Source organism: Schistocerca nitens, chromosome 3, assembly GCF_023898315.1.
Source record: "Schistocerca nitens isolate TAMUIC-IGC-003100 chromosome 3, iqSchNite1.1, whole genome shotgun sequence".
Classification (NCBI taxonomy): Eukaryota; Metazoa; Arthropoda; class Insecta; order Orthoptera; family Acrididae; genus Schistocerca; species Schistocerca nitens.
Window position 1 is genome coordinate 649,300,095 of NC_064616.1, and position 20,132 is coordinate 649,320,226.

A 20,132-nucleotide genomic window follows, 5' to 3' on the forward strand; every position below is an offset into this window, starting at 1 on the left:
TGGTGAACATGTCAAAATCAACACCTCCATTTTCTGAGTAGCCTACAGTGCCCAAGAAAAATATTACAGTAAAAATTGAACTTCACACTAATGTCCTATTTTGTTGGTGTCCTAAGGTTTTGAGGCTGAATTAATAAAAAATACACAAGCTTCAATGTGGTGGTTTCTAATGCTTCCGGTGTTCTATCTATAATCTTCCTTCACTAGAGTACAACCATGTGAAACTGTCAGGAGTCCTCCTTTGAGATGATATTCAACTTGTATGTTACACTGACTCGAATGCCCTGTTGTGTCATCAGTATTTGACCCTTCATGTGGTTTTCTATACTTTGACATTTTGTAGTAGGTTACTATTGATAACACAGATTTGTCACCTTCCAGGTGTCAATGCGCTGTTTCTTGTTTAGGAGTCAAGGTGTGTGAAACAAACTTTGCAAAAACTTTTCTCTTCTTCGAAAAATTCTGGGAATGTCTTGAACACTTTATTTCGAGACATTGCTCCAGCCACTGACATGTTAATCACACATCCACTACTTAACATTGCCTGCTCACAAATGACTGGTCAAATGCACATCTGTTGTTTACAGTTGTTGGTTAATGCTACCGTCATAGTTACTGTACTGATTTTGTTTATATACCGGCAATAAAATCAATCTCGGAACTTTTTGGACAGATGGTGTATGCTAGTGATTTTTACAATCTCAGGTACACTTCTGTAATTTGATCTTCACGGTAGCTTTTAGGCTCTCAGCAATACATTTTTAAAATCATCAAGCGTAATACAACAGTGGTTCTCTACAGTTTTCTTTCTTTTTGGGAACAGATAAAGTCCTGTGAGGCCATGCCAGACATACAGAGTATGCAACATAACTGCAGTTTTGTTTTTGGCCAAAATTTCATGAAAAAACAATGAAGGGTGAAAAAGTGCATTACCGTGGTGCAAAACCATGAATTGCTTCACAAGTCTGGGCTCCCCCCCTCCCCTCCCCCCACCCCTCTCCCCTCCACCCCCCTCCCCCACCGCAACCTATCAAACTACTTAAAGCAAACAACTTGTAAGTAGTACTAGGCAGTTAAAAATCAAAGAACACAGTGAAAACACGACCTTCACATTTGACTGCACTTATCAAACTGTTTTTGATCATAGATATCCAGAATGATTCCACTGGAATAACTGTGCCTAAGTTTCTATGTCACATAAGTAAATCCCTGTTTCATCAACTGTTATGAAATGTTTCAATGGTCATGCATGCTTACTGACTTCATCTAGCAACTCCTGGGCAACACACATTTGCTGCTGCTTCTGTCAGATATTCAACAATTTTGGAGTAAATTTTTCTGTTGCAGTTTTCATGGGAGGGAGGGCACAAACCAACTGATGTACCAAATTCATCAGTGACTTCTCCTTTAGTAAACTGGTGATGGTTCACATCATTAACAAATGATGTGAACAATCACCAGTTTACCTTTTCATGATTTCATGAGCTGATGATATACACGGGTGTCTGGGCAATAACCACCACCACCACCACCACCACCACCACCACCACCACCTTGTGAGTCTTCAAAGTTTAAACTCCTTTTAAACCCTTGCTTTAATCATAGCAGATAATATATTTACTCCGTTATAAGATGGGGTTTTCTTCCCAAACTCATCAGTGGAAAGCTATGGGGTCATCTTGTATTTGCATATTAAACTACTGCTGCTGAGGTTTTTACATTGTTTATCAGAGTGATACAGGGGCGTCTCACATTTACAGATGAAGCTTGGGCTTTTGAGGCCACGTGTAGATTTATTTTGAAGAATTCCGAAGGGTATGTAGGACAAACAATACTCACACTCAAACAAGTTAGAGATTTCCCAATACGCCAAAGTGCCAGATACAGTATTGACTTTGCTCAATCAATCAAATGGTATTGTGACGCTAGTGCAAGGGATACACAAGAAACTATGAACTAGCCACTACAACAATCTATCGCTCTGCTTCAAATCTGACAGTTTTGTGCAACACAGGAGAACATAGAATTTAATGCTATCGTCTTACAAACTCTTGTCATACTTGAATGGGTTTGCAATAAAAGTTCACATACATATACGAATACCACATGCAAACATTTGTGGTACTTAAGTTAACAGTGAAAGGCGAAAATGTTGTGCTTCAAAAACATTCATTGATTGTAAAAGCAAGTCAATATTTCGCTCGATGATTGGACAGGATGGGACGTTATGGCCAGTGTGAATTGGCCTTCATGAGATTCTGTACTGTAATGATTTACCAAGAGGATTGCAAATAAGAAAGTAGATTGCTGTTTGTTTATTAGAATACCAGGCAAAAACATTATCACCTTTTAAATCAGCTTTAGAACAAGATGGTGACATTCAGATGAACCAGAAAAGAAAATTAATCCAGAATTAAATATCTAAAAAATGAAATAAATTGTATTAAATAGAGTGCAACTGTAATCGTGAAAATAAATTACAGTGGCAAGACCTGTCCTGGAGATACTACGAACACATGTCAAGAGATCGCAGGATGAGTGAAGGTTTGAGAATTTTTCTGAACAATGATTTCTTATTTATGTATTAGTTGGTGTTCTTCCATATGACCTGCACCACAGTTGCTCAAGCACAGCATTATCGAAGGGTTGGAAGGAGAACAGTCGTACTGATTTGGCTGAGAAGTAGGATGAATGCTGGGAATTGACTTTTAAAATTGAACACATACACAACAATGGTACAAATTCCTGCAGGAGATGGTAAAAGTCTGGATAAGGACCAATGGCATACTTAGGTGTTTCTTGTAACAATGTTGATGATGCTCGCCTTGAGGTAGGACAGGAATGAAAGGGGGTGTGTCAGCTGCTGGTTCTGCACAGTCAATGAAAGGGCAGGAGCTGATGATATGTTTGGAAGCAAAAACATTAACATTCTTACATCAGTTTAGAAAGGAAATCTGAAATGTATTTGTAAAAAAAAAAAGAAAAAAAAAGAAAAAAACCACCAGCTGAGTTATCAGATTCTACTGTAACCACAGCCTTCAATATTGCAACACACTTGGAAGAAACAGCAGAGTATTGGTTACAATTGAGATACAAATTTCACAACTGTGCTATTAGTGTGGTGGTGTTGGTGGTTAAAAATGGTGATACCACAGATAAGCAAAAAAAGGTAAAAAAAAAAATGGAAATGAAGTCCCATGCTTCTTTACAGAGCGTAGGGGAACGATGCGGGAAACCCGCACCGCCTTACTAGGCAAGGTCCTAATGGAGGTGGTTTGCCGTTGCCTTCCTCCAACCGTAATGGGGATGAATGATGATGATGAAGACGACACAACCACACCCAGTCATCTCGAGGCAGGAAAAATCCATGACCCCGCCGGGAATCGAGCCCGGGACCCCGTGCTCGGGAAGCGAGAACGCTACCGCAAGACCATGAGGGGTGGACAAAAAAAGGTAAAGAGGATAAAAATTAAACTAAACTATTCTTTTTTATTTATTTTTCTTGTATTATCAAAATGTAGACATTACTAATTGGCCTAAGTTTAAAATGAGTATACTGCTAGTGTTTTAGGCACATACTTAATGTCAATAAAACTGTATGTAATTTTGATTAGTCACAATATATTAAAAATTAATTTTTCTCAAGGAACCACTTAAAAAGGTCATCTTAATAGTCAGGGTTTTATATGCGGGTAAATACAATACTTAGGGTTTTGTCACCTAACACTATACAGATACTTGTCAGACATGTTTGCCAGCACAACAAAAAAACTGTATGATTCAGACTTAAAGAACGCTGGAAATTACAAAATTCCATCACTTTTTGTTCCTACTTCATAGGTATAAAACAGACGGGCACAACTGACTTCATCAATCATGTACATAGTGGCACACAGAAGTGTAGCTAGTGCAGTCAGCTGCAGTGGTTTGGAAAAAGTGTTTCAAATGCTGAATTATTATATTATAACATTTAAGTGTAAAGTCCTGAAGAGACTTCCTGGCAACCGAAAAGCCACAGAATTAAGTTATAAATTGGTGAAGCAATTGGATACAAAAGGGATTGCAAACAATAATTACTGAAAATTAGCATGGTGGCCCACTACGAAGCAAAGTCTGAAAGATAGTCCATGGACTGATTACATGTGAAATACTCATATAAAGAATGTGGAAGTGATGTTGACAGTCCTTTTATGATAGGCAATGTAATGATTCTTCCGATGTTTTGGAACTTGGTAAAAGTCCATATGTAAAATTCCATATGTGTGAGTGTGTTGACTAACTCAAAGTAATTTTTTTCCTTTTCTTACCTCAACAACCTAATTTCTCGGTTGCTAAGAACTATATTTTTACTCTGAAGTGTTGATAACTTCAGCCTCAGTTCAGCAACTTCGGTTTCAACTTTCCTTTGCTTCTTACGGTGCTTAACGTCGGATGGACAGATGTGCAGAAACACCTGCTCCTCACAAAGTTCTGTCAATAAGCTTTGAAACTCTGGTTTAATTAGCCTAGAAAAGAGAAAATAATGTATAAAAATAACTGGAAATATTTACTGATTTTTGATAGAATTAAGCTGTCTACAAAACTCCAGCAAAATTGAGGAATATTAAAAATGTTTTGAAATTATTTTGAATCATACTGCATTTTATACTGAACTAAAATTGCTGCTGTTATGTACTATATATAAATAAGAGGTTTCCTGGTTAATGGATACACACAAATAATCTTTTTCAACAAAGAAGTATTAATATGGAAGTTGCAGTTATGTTACGTGAATTTGGCATAGAAAATACACTAAACTGCTTCACAAGAGGAAATTACTTGCCTTTGCAGTACTATCACAATAATTTGAATTATTTTGTAGATGCAGTTTCTATATTACAATATCTCTTAAGATTGGTGAACAGATAATCTTTAAAGTCGTGGAAGTATGACTGCTTCTGAATTACAATTTTATAATTCAAACAATGGAACATCTAGAATGGAATGTAACAATATTATGAAAAGGAAAGTTGCTACTCACCATAAAGGGGACATGCTGAGTCACAGATAGGCACAACAAAAAGACTGTCACATTTCAGGCTTTAGGCATACAAGACCTTCGTCGAAAACACACACACACACACACTCTCTCTCTCTCTCTCTCTCTCTCTCTCTCTCTCTCTCTCTCTCTCTCTGCAGCCACTGTGGCTTCAGCTGCCAGAGGCTGCAGTCGTGTGTGTGTGTGTGTGTGTGTGTGTGTGTGTGTGTGTGTGTGTGTGTGAGCATCTCCGGTATATGGTGAGTTGCAACATTTCTTTTTATAATTTTATAATTCATTAATTTTTCTTGCATGACTGCTGCTTATGGAGAAACATTTTAGTTTTAAAATGTCTTAAGTTTGTCTAAATGTATAATACAGTGCTGTCCACAAAGGAGTTTTGTTCCAGCATTTCTCCCACATCTATTTAACATCACCTCATCAACAAATTACATTTACCCTTTTCTCAGTACATCTACAGATTTTTGGAGGTCCTTTATGTATGACATAGGCACAACGTGGTTGTTGCATCAAACATTGTTCTTCCAAAAGCATGGATCACTTTCCTGAGGCTATGGCTTGGTTTTGTGAATATGGTGCGAGGACAGTTTGCACAGCACATGCTTTTATGAGATTTTGTAGTACATAATGCAAACATGTGAGCATATGAGGACTTATTGACTGCAGTTGGTCGATTACAATAAAACTGATATCTACAACCGCATACTGAGATGCTGTTACCAAAAAGTATTTGACCATTAAACTTAATCCTTTTGAATTAAAATACACAAATAAAACTATACACAAAGCAATATTAGAAAGTACATGTATATATGGATCAAAATTTTGATAAAGAATGAAAGAAAATAAATTGCTATATATGGAAACAAATTACTCCAGACAGTGCTGGAGTCTCAATATTTGACTGCATCAGAAATGAAGAAATCACAACCATAACAAACATGCCTTACAAGAGCAACCTTCAAACACTAAGAGGCACTCAGAAGGATCATCAGTATGTGACTAGGCTGTCAATGGCACTGCAGACTGCAACTATATTGTCCCCTATGATCACGTGAAAAATGAGTAATGTTGCAGTATATTTACAGTCTTGTATTCCTTTTCAATGTTCTCCGGACAATGACAGTGGTCTCAAGAGGTGTTGAGAGGGAGGCTGTTAAAGTGAAGGGATGTGGTGGTATTGTCACAAGAGCAACTTTTTTTTAGCACCAAAATGTATGGACCATTAGCATGTTGACTGCTGTGTGGCCGGTGGTAGCCACAGTAAAGCTTTATGCCTAACACCATGCACTCGGCATGCATCACTTAGCATGCAGCAGTCAACCTGTTAATACACCACCTTAAGCTTCTTTCTGAATCTCCCACTCAGAACCTACAGCTGCTGGCACAATGCAAAGCAAAGTAAGAAGTGTGAGGTTTCTGTTACCTCAAATACTAAAAACTTCTTTGCAATCTCTTTACTTCCAACCAACCATAGAAACATACATTGGGGAATAAAAATGCATAAAAATATGTAAATAATGTAGAATTACATTTTAAAAAATTGCAAAAATACACCCAAACATGTGGGAAAAATCACAAAAGGATGAAACAGATGAAGTAAAGGGAAACAACAAGAAATTCAAGGGAGTATGCTGATAGCAAAAGGCGAAAACCAACTGAAATTGGTGTGAAGACACAATGACATCAAGGAAAAAAATAAATAACAAGATTGTTCTGGTGGATAAGTGTGAATAAGGGAGATGGTAGTGTGACTAGATTAGGTGAAGTTAGTAGGTACAAACAGGAATAGATGAGAATCAGTGGGGGGTGGGAGGTGTTCGTAGCCTGAGATAAAAAATCGTGAGGCACCGGAAAGGTACGGGAAATAACACACTAGAATATGCAAGAGTGATGCAGGAAGAGTGATTAATTTGAAGGTATAGGATTTGGCGGGAGCGATGTGTGACATGAATGCTGCACCAACAATCAACATGGTCTTGTAGCAGTCTGCTTTGGGCGGCCAAGATGGTTGATACAGTGTGGTTCGTAAGTAGAGTGTGCACTGCGATTTGTAAGGTGACAAGAGAAACACAGGGAAGAAGAGAAAGTAAGATGGACACTGAGTATGGTAATCCATTAGAAAATAGTAACAAAGTAAAATAGCACTGTTAGGGGATGAAAGAAAAAATGTCGGGCAAAATCAAACCATTTTTTGTTGTACCTATCTGCAACTCAGAATCTCTGCTGTAAGTTGAGTAGCAACTATCCTTTTCATAATATTGTTACATTCCATCCTGGCTTTTCCCTTTTTTTTCAGGAGGACAATGCTTGTTAACATTTCCTGAGGACAAAATAAATCTTCTACACTGGTTTGCTCTGTCCAACCTTCAGAGACATATCAAACATGTGGCACTGGGCAAGACAGTGCCTGATGCTTTATACGACCTTAGCAATGATTGTTAATCCTGCTGCAGCAAGTTGTACAGCAGCAACGGTAACTCGTACTCCACATATTTGTAGTTCATACCTGATAATACCAGAATATCTACATGGCCATGCCGAGTAGTTACTCATTATTAAATGACTAGTATGTGAGTGCTACAATCAAACTGAATCACTTTCATGTCCATGCAATGCTACTCGCTTAGCCTCATAGATACAACTAAAATGTTCCACTTAAGCACTAGACACTTTTTCATTTGTCATACCTTAGGAGTGAAAGTGTCCCTGTTATAACCAGAATTTTTTTTATTGTAATAATTATAACAAAGTAATAAAATGTAAATAGTAATACTGACATCAATGACATGCAAGGTAATAACTGTTACTATTGCTGATGTTCATATACAATTAAGAAATGCATGCCGCTCAATAATTGTTATCAAAGACGAGCGGAACTAACTTGGACATTGCCTGGTAGATCGTAGGCACAAGAGAGAGCACATCTGCAGCAGCATACAGCAACATATCACGTGAGAGTGGCCTCCGTGCCCAGTAGCGCTGATCTCGCCGGTATACATTCTTCAGCTGCTCCTTCAGAGGGTTGGATGGAGCATCGTACTTCTCGCATAGAGCATTCAGACTAACATTCTGCACCTTGTAAACTGGTTTTCCCAATTCTTGGAGCTGCAACACTGCATGTGCGGCCTGCACAGTAGAAGAAAGTAGTATGTGGTTGATCCAATACAACAACGTTATTAGACATGGTATAGTAAACCTGCATTCTGCAGCTAAAGAAAACAAATATAGTGAAAAAAAATCAGAATTATGTGTAGCATGCAAGTAACAAAATCCGTAAACATAAACTCACAAATTAAATTCTTCAGTCACAAAGTTAACTAAGCATTTTCTTCTACTTCAAATATCATCCACTGTTGGATCACCTTTCACAGGAATTTAGTAGGTCATTTCAAGACATAATGCACGGTACATATTTTATTGCCAGTAGCTAATACCCAAACTTCACTGCACGGTAGAACGGTGACTATTTTCATATATGTTGAGACTGCACGATTGTAATACATGAAATTACCACCAAATAAACGTGACAAGAGACCGGTTTATGTAATCACAATTACTATGCTGTTTTACCCGACCATTTCAGGTTTTGAATTTTGATGCTCATCCTCAAAATATGTCCATTCCTATCTGATATAAATGTGAGGTCAGAAACAGTAACAGATCTTTTCACTTTACAGATGGTTGCTGCAGTAACCAAAAAGGTTTTGTTTCATCTCAACAACTAGTTTCAACCAAACATTTTGTTTTCTTTATGACATCAGGTACCAGGAACACAGACTGGATGAAATAATATGAAAGTGCAAATTAAAATGATGTGGCACCTATAATAGCCCAGGTTCTGGTTTTATTGCTCAAATGAAACCTCTACTTTGCAATCATCTGGTTTACAAGAGGTTCAGCAACAAGTCTGTCATTAATGTCTTGTTCATGCAGTTCTTAGTGTACTATTTTACTCGATATTGTTTTCTCTAGATGCATTTTTAGGTTTGCGGAGGCTTTTGTGGCAGTGGTCTTCCTATTAGCAGTAATAAACTTATTTAATGCTCTCCCATCCCTATCAGGAAGTGAAGTTCTTCCAGTGATGTGTCTATTAGCCTACATAACTTTCCCTTGCACTTTTTTTGCTGTTACTAAAAGGTCCCCTATGTTGAGTTCGTAAGGTATGATTAGGTAGGTCAGCTCAACACTACATCACAGGTGTAATAACTAGGAATGCTCGTAAGAGATGTTACTATATAAAAGCAATAAGAGGCAGCTTCACTGCGCGAGACAAGTCAGAAAACAAGCTCCTAAAATGAGTTTACATTATTACATTATTAAATGCCTGTATAAATAGCTGTACAAAACTGTAGTCCTACAGAATAAAGTATCACTGTAATAAAACAGGGAAGAGTTGTTTGGAAGTCAAATGCACCCCAGTTGTCCGCACAAAATTATTCGATGTGCAATTTCCTACCCTTCCTTTAACTGTCTTTGAACTTTCAATTTGTCTGACAGTTTGAACATTAAAGACTGAATATTTACTGAGTATAGAGTCTTTGCCTCTGACACCCATTAAAGAAATGGTCTGACATTTGCATGGAAAAAAATTTGAGAACCAAAAGAAGGAAGCTACATCATTGTTCATACCAACATTGATGCATTCTTTTCAACTTGAATGAGAAAATAAGACCCTCTGATATCAAACAAGAGTGATCTGCAGAACAGGGTACCTATAGAGTAACAGATGTTAATTCACAGTACAAATCCTAGAAAACACATTATGCTCAAATATGGAGAATATCCATGAGTCCAAACAGTTTCTCTGTTGGAATCAACATGTCTTTTAGAGCAATGATTGTGTAATATTCAGCTGACACTCTTTATTCACAAGGTCCTGAAGCCTAGAAATGAGACTAGTGAAGTTGCTAGCATGATTCTTGATTTGCTGAGAGCTTCTGTTAAGTTCAGGAAGGAAGGAAGGAAAGAAGAAAGGATTGTAAGACTGTTCAACATAGGTTAAAATTAATGCCTTGTCAAATGCTATAGTCATCAGACAGGACTTGCTGAGATAGACAAAGAAGAGGAAAGAAGAAAGTGATGGATTTGCCAAATAAAATAAAATATTCACATAGTGTTTTATGGAACTCACAAAAAACTGATTGGGATAGCTAAATGCAAATCAGAGTGCTTTCTCCTTGAATACAAGTCCAGGGTCTTAACAGCTGCAAACCTCTATTTTGACACACAGTTTTAAAGAAATGTTAATGAAAAAGTTATGTGGTTATACAACATCGAGACAAACAAGACTGGATCAAGAATTTGCTGCAAAGTTGATGGAAGCTGTCTGAAGAAAACAATGATGCCTCAGTAAGTGTGATACTGTTAGTCACAGTATAGATAAGACTAAATTAATAGTATCATGAGGTTTGTAAAATTGTTTGCAGACAATGGTGATATTCACAGAGACATGACCCTTCAATAGTTGTGATAGCCAGGAAGATTTGCATACGCGCTGCACTAGGTGAAACATAAGACAATTTGAAGTACTGTGCACATATTACAAATGCAGCATCTTTAACACACAAGGTGACAGATGTTTCAGCTCCAGGTCACAGCATCAGACGTGATGCTCTACTGTGACCGCCAGGAAGCACATGGATTAAAGCATGAGGCTTTGCTGGAATCGGTGATGGCCACGTGGCATTAACGTGTTAAACAATGGTAATCTGCTATGATGTTTAAGAATGTGTGTGATTGAAATGCAAACTGTAACAGTCACATTTATATTACAGGGGAAACACACACTCTATGGAAGGATTTTGGGGAGATGTAGCTTCTCTACAAAAGAACTAACTTGACAGTCATGAAGTGCTGCTCTTTGATCCTGGTCTGAATCAGTTCATTGTGACTGGACGAATGAAAAGTTCAAAAAAGTGATGTGTGATTTCTGTTCTTAAAATTCTGAAACCCAGATTTCAGAGGTTATTTTTATAATATAGTACTTCCACCAAATGAACAAAATGTTCATGAATACAAGTGCACACATACATGCTGTGAAGTTTAATGGCTGTCATTCTTCCCATACAGCATCTATGAATGGAACTAGAACAAGTAAGAGAAATCCTCTCCCATTCATATAACAGATGCCTGAGTATAAATGTGCAGACTTACAGGAGTTCAACTCTTCAAAAGTAAATGTGGAGGTCTGAGAAATGTAAACATTACTATTTCAACAGTGATGGTAATCACAATATTACCGGTGATGGTAATCATGTTTCAAGTGCAGATGACAACACAATCAGTACAAAGCTAATGGTTTGAGATGACTGATCTTTAACTACAAACCCTTTTGGTTGTTGAAATATTATTATATCACTTATCGCTATTTCCCTGATTCCCTAGTGGCCCATTAATGATGAGAAAGACATTCTCTTCTGGCAGTACAAAAGACAGTGCTTAAGATGATTCAGAAAATTTTATTTACTGACTGCTTCTGTTGAACTTCCTAAATGATACTCCCACAGCAGGAGTGGATGGAGAAGATGCTCCTGACTGAACTTTATTTCCTTGAGTGCCTACAGAATGGAAACGAATCCTGCTTCAAATACTTGTTTGTCATGAAAACAAATCTCAAAACTGTAAAACTGAGCAGCAGTGGGTATCCATTATGAGAGATGACACGACCTGTGATTTAAAATTTTAGTTGTTTGAAAACTAATCAAATGCATGCCTGAAAACAATTTTTTGGTGTCCTGGATATTTTTAAATTTAGTAAGTCTAAAATGAAGGTGGAATTCACACTTACCCATAATTACTGCTATTATAAATGATTGGAGGAAGAACACAAACTTAAAATATGCCCACAAAGAACATTCTGTAAAAACCCTTGCTGTGACTGTTATGCTATTTATTTTAACAGAACTCTCCACTCTTGCTAACACAATTTTGCAGATTTTGGTTCTATTTCCTTACACTGGAGCTGAGTCTTTTGCACTGGTTCCATCTGAACTACACTATGTGATTTTCTTGTTTGTCTTTCCACCTGGCACTAAAAGATCACAGCACACGTAATTAAGTTTTGCCATAGCCAGATCATTAGATCGTATTTCCACTATACTGATGGAGTTTTTGCAGTTTTCTGTATTTGTTTACTCAGAATAATGTGCAGTAATGTTTTACTGACAATAATATTGAATATTATTCCACTATGATTGTGCAGGTTAGTGTTTATGCAAGCTCTGCATTTAAATGGACATTGTTGATAATGTGATTTCACTCTATTAATCCTTCTCAAACAGTGTTTAATGGGAAAGGCTTGATCATATGAGCTTATTATACAGGTGTTATGGGTGATCAGATTTTTTGCTGTTTCAGAAATGTCAACTTGGATAGGTATTCCATCAAATATATTTCTACTCTCTCCTTTCAATAATATCCAACAAAGGACACATTAGATGAAGATCTTAGTGCTGATCAAGTCCATGAAGTACACAGCCTATTGAACTATGATGCAGCGACACTAAACCATTCCATCTGCCCCCCCCCCCCCCCCTCGAGGTGTAGGGTGTTTACATGCCAGAGCCTGGTTACTGGGCAGATACCCGTGTGCGGCAAGCGATAGGGTCAGTGCAGCACTGAATATGTATAACAGTGCCAACAAAGGTGATGCCCGACACTCTTTGGCAGCACTTGACTTTGCCTTCGTTTTCTAGTACGGACATAGATGACAGGGTAGAAATCGGAGTGACAAAATCCATTGGGACTAGCTACACCGTGCAGTGTAGGGACGTGTGAGGTTTAGGCTCCATTCTGAGCAGTCCCATCATTCAGAATGTTCTCCCTCACTTAGACCCAATAGAAGAGAGAAAGTTAATGGCTAGAGTTACGCGAACAGAAAAGTGCAGGGAAAAAGTGAGGCAAGTGCAAGGTAGAGAGAAAAATACTCCCAAAAACGCCAAAAGACAAAACATAAATAAATAAATAAATAAAATAAAATAAAAATAAAGTCTCCCAAGTGCATGTCCAGAGGCGGCAAGGGGGCCGACATTCTCTGTCTGTTTCCTCCATTCACAGTGCAAAGCCTGCCAGAAACTGCCTCAACTGATTCCATACCAGGCACCAGTAGTAGTAGAGGCCCAAACAATGAAACAGGGATGCCATTTATAGGCCCAAGCGACATTGTGAAAGACTGCGAAAACACAGACATCACACACGAAACCCCAAACACAGATTCACCGCAAAGCCCTGAACCACGAAGCACAGGCGACCAACACACAGAGTCCAAGCGCCCCCCGCTCCCAGAAGAGAGTCAGATGGAAGTGGAGAGTTTCAAATTGTGCGGAAAACGGCCCTCGTCATAGCTCCAACGCCGCCGCTTGATGCAACCACCAACGAAAATACATTTGCTGTGCTCGCAGATGGGGCAGAAACAGCAAAACCCACACAACAACAAACAGCTAACCCCCCCCCTGCGGGTCCGGGGTAAGAATAGGCCCGAGGTATTCCTGCCTGTCGTAAGAGGTGACTAAAGGGAGTCCCTCCCCCTCAAGGGGGTGGTTTGCGCCTGCGTCCGGAGACAGACGGTTCCACGACCTCTATTTGCGGTCATTTTGCTTTTTCACTTCTCGTTTCTTCCTTCCTTTGGTTGGTTCCTTTCTTTGCTCTTCTCCACCTCACTGTCTTCCTTACTCTTTCCCCTGCATAATCTCCTTGCCTTCTCATTGCCTTCTTCTCCTTGCCTTCTTCTCCTTGCCTTCTCTGGTCTCCGCCTCGGCGTTTGAGACACTGTCCTCTCTCTCCCTCTCTCTCTCCTTCTTCCTCTTCTTCCTTCCTCCCTGTGCGCGCCTGAAGGCCGACCCACGCGTTCGCACGCGTAGCCGGTGACGGGGTAACGCGTAATTCCCCGCCCTGGGTAGACATGTAAGGCACGCGCGTACCCCCTGGTAAAGGCCAGGCCCGGGGAGGGGTGATTGCCTGAGCCGATACCCTCTGACCATGCCGATTGGTCCCTCCATCTGTTTCTCGGGAGGTGTGACCTGAGGTGTAAACATTCACCTAAGGCGGGAGTGCCCTCTGAGAGGGTCCCCACAAGGAAGGAGCGCGCCATCGGAGACGCTGGCAATCATGGGGGATTCCTCCGCAATGGATTTCACTCCATCTCTCTCGACTTCTGCCCAAAAACGGAAACGTGACCAGCTACCAGTGACAAAAGTACTACCGCCTGCCCCACAGTTCCTCATCGTTTCTCGATCTGAGGACGGAAAGGATTTTTCCTCTGTCAACCCTTTCGTTATCCAGAAGGGCGTCGATGCCATAGCCGGATCTGTCAAATCTTGTACCAGGTTGCGTAACGGTACCTTATTACTCGAAACTGAGAGCGCCTTTCAGGCACAAAAACTGCTTCGGGCCACACTCCTGTACACATTCCCTGTCCGGGTGGAGGCTCACCGAACTTTGAATTCGTCTCGTGGTGTGGTCTATACTAGATCCCTCGACGGCTTGACTGACGAGGAGATTCAATCTTTCCTCGCTGAGCAGGGCGTGACGGCTGTCCATAGCGTCATGAAAAAGGTCAACACTGACCTTGTACCGACCCGGACACTTTTCTTGACCTTCGATAGTGTTCAGCTGCCATCGCGCATCAAAGCGGGCTACGAGGTTATTTCTGTTCGCCCCTATGTCCCGACACCTACGCGCTGCTACCAGTGTCAGCGTTTCAATCACACTCGCCAGTCTAAATGTGTCACTTGTGGCAGGGATGCCCATGAGGGTGACTGTCCACCTCCGTCTCCTCGTTGTGTGAACTGTCAGGGTGACCATGCCGCATCCTCCCGCGACTGTCCTGTCTATAAGGAAGAACGCTGTATCCAAGAAATTCGGGTCAAAGAGAAAGTGTCCACCTCGGCTGCTCGCAAGCTATTGGCTAGTAGGAAGCCCACGCTGCTCCCAGCGGGGAAATACAGTACTGTCCTCGCCTCTCCTCGGACTACCAGGGAGGTGGCAACCCAGACATGCGATCTGACCTTCAGCACCACGGTCGTCCGTTCGGCCAGTGCTAAGATCGCGCGGTCGACGTCTCCTCTTCGTCCCATCACCCCACAGACACCAGCCCCTTCATCAGCTTCTGCTAAGACGAAGACCCAGAAGTCAGATGCACGGGCCTTCAAGAAGGAACCGTCCCGTGCAGACTTCCTACGTACCTCGACCTCCCAGCCTTCGACCAGTACTTCCACCAAACGACCTTCCAAGAAGGCTAATAGGAAGCACAGTTCTCCTTCTCCGCCACGGCGCATTTCTTCTCCTGCGCCACCCAGCGGTTGCCGCCCCAGGCCGTCATCCGTTTCGCCTGGCCGCACCGCTGGTAGCCGAACATCTGGCCGTTCACCGGCGGAGGAAGCTCCCCCTCCCGGCCATCTTCCCAAGATGGCCGATGAACCTATAGACCCAATGGACGATGACTGTCCGCCTACTGATAGCGGCGGTAGTGCTCGCTCGAAGCCAGGCCCTCAGCGGCCTTCGAGGTGACCCCTTCTTTCAACTTCCTTTTCTTCTTACGATGGCACTTATTCACTGGAATATTCGCAGCATTCGCTCCAACCGAGAGGACTTGAAGTTGCTGCTCCGCTTGCACCGTCTCCTCGTCGTAGCCCTCCAGGAAACGAAGCTACGCCCATGCGATCAAATTGCCTTGGCACACTACACCTCTGTGCGTTTTGACCTACCCCCTGTGGTAGGTATCCCAGCTCATGGAGGGGTTATGTTGCTGGTCCGGGATGATATTTACTACGATCCCATCACGTTGCACACCGGCCTGCAGGCAGTTGCCATCCGAATTACTCTCCCCACTTTTACATTTTCCATTTGTACCGTTTACACTCCATCGTCGTCTGCCATTACCAGGGCAGACATGATGCAAATTATTGCTCAGCTACCTGCACCATTTTTGTTAACTGGAGACTTCAATGCCCACCATCCCCTTTGGGGCTCTCCAGCATCCTGCCCGAGGGGCTCCCTGTTAGCAGACCTTTTCAACCAGCTCAATCTTGTCTGCCTCAATACTGGCGCCCCTACTTTCCTTTCGGACACATCTCACACCTATTCCCATTTAGATCTCTCTATATGTACTCCCCAACTTGCACGCCGGTTCGAGTGGTATGCACTTTCTGATACATATTCGAGCGACCACTTCCCGTGTGTCATCCATCTCCTGCAGCATGCCCCCTCTCCGTGCTCATCTAGTTGGAACATCTCCAAAGCAGACTGGGGGCTCTTCTCTTCCAGGGCGACCTTTCAGGATCAAACATTCCCAAGCTGCGATAGTCAGGTCGCACACCTCACGGAAGTCATTCTCACTGCTGCTGAATATTCCATCCCTCACCCTACTTCTTCTCCACGTCGCATACCGGTCCCCTGGTGGACCGCAGCATGTAGAGACGCTTTACGTGCTCGTCGACGTGCTTTACGCACCTTTAAACGCCACCCTACAGTGGCGAATTGTATCAATTATAAACGATTACGTGCACAGTGTCGTCGTATTATTAAAGAAAGCAAGAAAGCCAGCTGGGCTGCTTTCACAAGCACCTTCAACAGTTTTACTCCTTCTTCTGTTGTCTGGGGTAGCCTGCGCTGGCTATCTGGCACTAAGGTCCACTCACCAGTTTCTGGCTTGATGGTCGCGAATGACGTCCTTGTGGACCCTGAGGCTGTCTCCAATGCCTTCGGCCGCTTTTTCGCAGAGGTTTCGAGCTCCGCTCATTACCACCCTGCCTTCCTCCCCCGCAAACAGGCAGAGGAGGCTAGGCCACCTAACTTCTGCTCCTCGAATCGTGAAAGTTATAATGCCCCATTCACCATGCGGGAACTCGAAAACGCACTTGGCCGATCACAGTCCTCCGCTCCAGGGCCTGATTCTATTCATATTCAGATGCTGAAGAACCTTTCTCCTGCGGGTAAAGGTTTTCTTCTTCGTACTTACAATCGCATCTGGATTGAGGGACATGTTCCCCCATGCTGGCGCGAGTCTATTGTTGTCCCGATTCCTAAGCCGGGGAAGGACAAGCACTTGGCTTCCAGTTATCGACCCATCTCGCTTACCAGCTGTGTCTGTAAAGTGATGGAGCGAATGGTTAACTCTCGATTGGTTTGGCTGCTCGAGTCTCGACGCCTCCTTACCAATGTACAATGTGGATTTCGTAGGCGCCGGTCTGCTGTTGACCATCTGGTTACCTTGTCGACCTTCATTATGAATAACTTCTTGCGGAAGCGCCCGACCGCGGCTGTGTTCTTTGATTTGGAGAAGGCTTATGACACCTGTTGGAGGGCGGGCATTCTCCGCACCATGCGTACATGGGGCCTTCGCGGTCGCCTCCCTCTTTTTATTCGTTCCTTTTTAATGGATCGACAGTTCAGGGTACGTGTGGGTTCTGTCCTGTCAGACACCTTTCGCCAGGAGAATGGGGTGCCACAGGGCTCAATTTTGAGCGTCGCTCTCTTCGCCATAGCGATCAATCCAATAATGGATTGCCTCCCAGCTGATGTATCAGGCTCCCTTTTCGTGGACGATTTTACCATCTATTGCAGCGCGCAGCGTACGTGTTTCCTGGAGCGCTGTCTTCAGCGTTCTCTTGACCGTCTTTACTCCTGGAGTGTCGCCAATGGCTTCCGTTTTTCTGCCGAGAAGACGGTCTGTATTAACTTCTGGCGCTACAAAGAGTTTCTCCCACCGTCCTTACGACTCGGTCCCGTTGCTCTCCCATTCGTGGAGACAACAAAATTTTTAGGTCTTACATTTGACAGGAAACTTAGTTGGTCTCCACATGTGTCTTATTTGGCTGCCCGTTGTACCCGTTCTCTCAATGTTCTCCGTGTTCTCAGTGGTATGTCGTGGGGAGCGGATCGAACCGTCCTACTTCACCTATATCGGTCGATCGTCCGCTCCAAGCTGGATTATGGGAGCTTCGTATACTCCTCTGCACGGCCATACATCTTACGCCGCCTCAACTCCATACAACATCGGGGTTTACGACTTGCAATCGGAGCGTTTTATACTAGTCCCGTCGAGAGTCTTCATGCTGACGCTGGTGAGTTGCCACTCACCTACCGGCGCGATATACTGCTTTGTCGGTATGCCTGTCGGCTACTGGCAATGCCCGACCGCCCGTCTTATCGTTCCTTTTTTGATGACTCTCTCGACAGTAAATACGGGTTGTATGTCTCCGCCCTGCTACCCCCTGGAGTTCGCTTTCGTCGCCTCCTTCAACACCTTAATTTTTCACTCCCTGCCACCTTTCGAGTGGGCGAGAGCCACACGCCACCTTGGCTCCAGGCTCAGGTTCGCGTCCACCTTGACCTCTGCTCGCTCCCGAAGGAGGTTACCCCCGGTTCAGTCTACCACTCCCGTTTTGTCGAACTTCGTTCGAAGTTCATTAATATGACCTTCATTTATACAGATGGCTCTAAGACCAATGACGGGGTTGGGTGTTCTTTTATTGTCGGGGCACAAAGTTTCCAATATCGGCTCCATGGCCATTGTTCGGTCTTCACAGCTGAGCTCTTTGCCCTCTACCAGGCTGTCCTTTACATCTGCCGCCACCGACATTCTGCATATGTCATCTGCTCCGATTCCCTGAGCGCTATCCAGAGCCTCGGTGATCCGTACCCGGTTCACCCTTTCGTGCACCGGATCCAACGCTCTCTTCAGCAGCTGGTGGACGTCGGTTCTCCGGTTAGCTTTATGTGGGTTCCTGGCCATGTCGGTATCCCTGGGAATGAAGCTGCAGATGCCGCGGCCAAGGCTGCGGTCCTCCAGCCTCGGACAGCTTCTTGTTGTGTCCCTTCGTCAGATTGTAGCAGGGTAATTTGTCGGCGCATTGTATCGCTGTGGCATGCCGATTAGGCTGCACTTCCAGACAACAAGCTTCAGGCCTTGAAAGCTCTTCCCGTGGCTTGGACGACGTCCTCACGCGCTTCTCGGCGGGAGGAGATAGTTTTGGCCCGGTTGCGAATTGGCCACTGCCGGTTCAGCCATCGCCATCTGCTGACGGCTGCGCCGGCGCCGTTCTGCCCATGTGGGCAATTGCTGACGGTCCGCCACATTTTAACGTCGTGTCCGGATTTTCACACCCTGCGTCTCGATCTTGGCCTGCCATGTACTGTAGAAGCCATTTTAGCGGATGACCCACGAGCAGCTGCTCGCATTCTTCATTTTATCAATTTGACAACCCTCTCAAAGGACATTGATTATGCTGTTTTCTTTTTTAATCCTATGCCTGTCAGTATGTCTTTCATCGTGTTTTCCGTTTCGTTGCTGTTTTAAACTTGTGACTCGCGGTGCATTCCTAACGTAGTCTGGCGCTAATGACCGTTGACGTTGTGCGCCCTAAAACCACAAAAAAAAAAAAAAAAAAAAAAAAGCTAACCAGCAGGCAAAAAACCTAAAACTCCCGCCAATAGTGGCGACGTTCCCAAATACATACAAACAAATGTACGATTTGATAAGGAACTCATTGGGAGAAGATAGATTCCACGCAAAATCAGCTGGTGGAGATAAAATAAAACTTACAGTGACAAACTGCCTATTGGCTTCTGTCTCGGGTTCTTCGGCCGACGTTCATCTAATGATTTTTCTGACGTTTCGCCAGCACGAGTGGCTGGCATTGTCAAAGCTTCACCCTCCATTGCCGGTGGTGAACTGGAGCCGAGCTCGCGGGCGCAGACTATATGTACCTGGCGCGCCAACGTCCGAGGGCTTCTCCGCGGTCATTTCCGGTGCGGTTCTCCTCTTGCTACCTGCGACGGTCGTTCGCTGCAGTACGGGAAGCCAGGATCCGTTGACCTTAAGGCTTTCCTCTTTCTTGTTCAAACTGTTCGCGTGTTTTTGTATTTCTACAGCTTCTCTGAACAAGCGCGTGTGATAGTGGTTCTCTACAGCCAGAACTTCCGTGTCGGCGAATTTTATTACGTGGTCGGTCTCATTCAGTGCGTGTTCTGCCACGGCCGATTTCTCCACCTGCCCCAACCTGCAATGTCGCTTATGCTCCTTGATCCTGGTGTTAATGGATCGTCCAGTCATCCCGACATAAACTTTTCCGCATGTGCATGGTATGCGGTA

The 20,132-nt window shown here is 43.1% G+C and overlaps 1 protein-coding gene across 2 annotated transcripts in view; it reads right to left on the reverse strand.

The window, feature by feature from the left end:
- LOC126248610 (egalitarian protein homolog) overlaps positions 1-20,132 on the reverse strand; it is a 94,392-nt gene that overhangs the window by 34,586 nt on the left and 39,674 nt on the right. For both annotated transcript variants that reach the window (XM_049949755.1, XM_049949756.1), the window contains exons 3-4: positions 7,923-8,167; positions 4,308-4,505 (exon numbers count right to left, since the gene is read on the reverse strand). In XM_049949755.1, the coding sequence (XP_049805712.1) occupies positions 4,308-4,505; positions 7,923-8,167 (443 nt within the window). The remainder of the gene's footprint in view (positions 1-4,307; positions 4,506-7,922; positions 8,168-20,132) is intronic.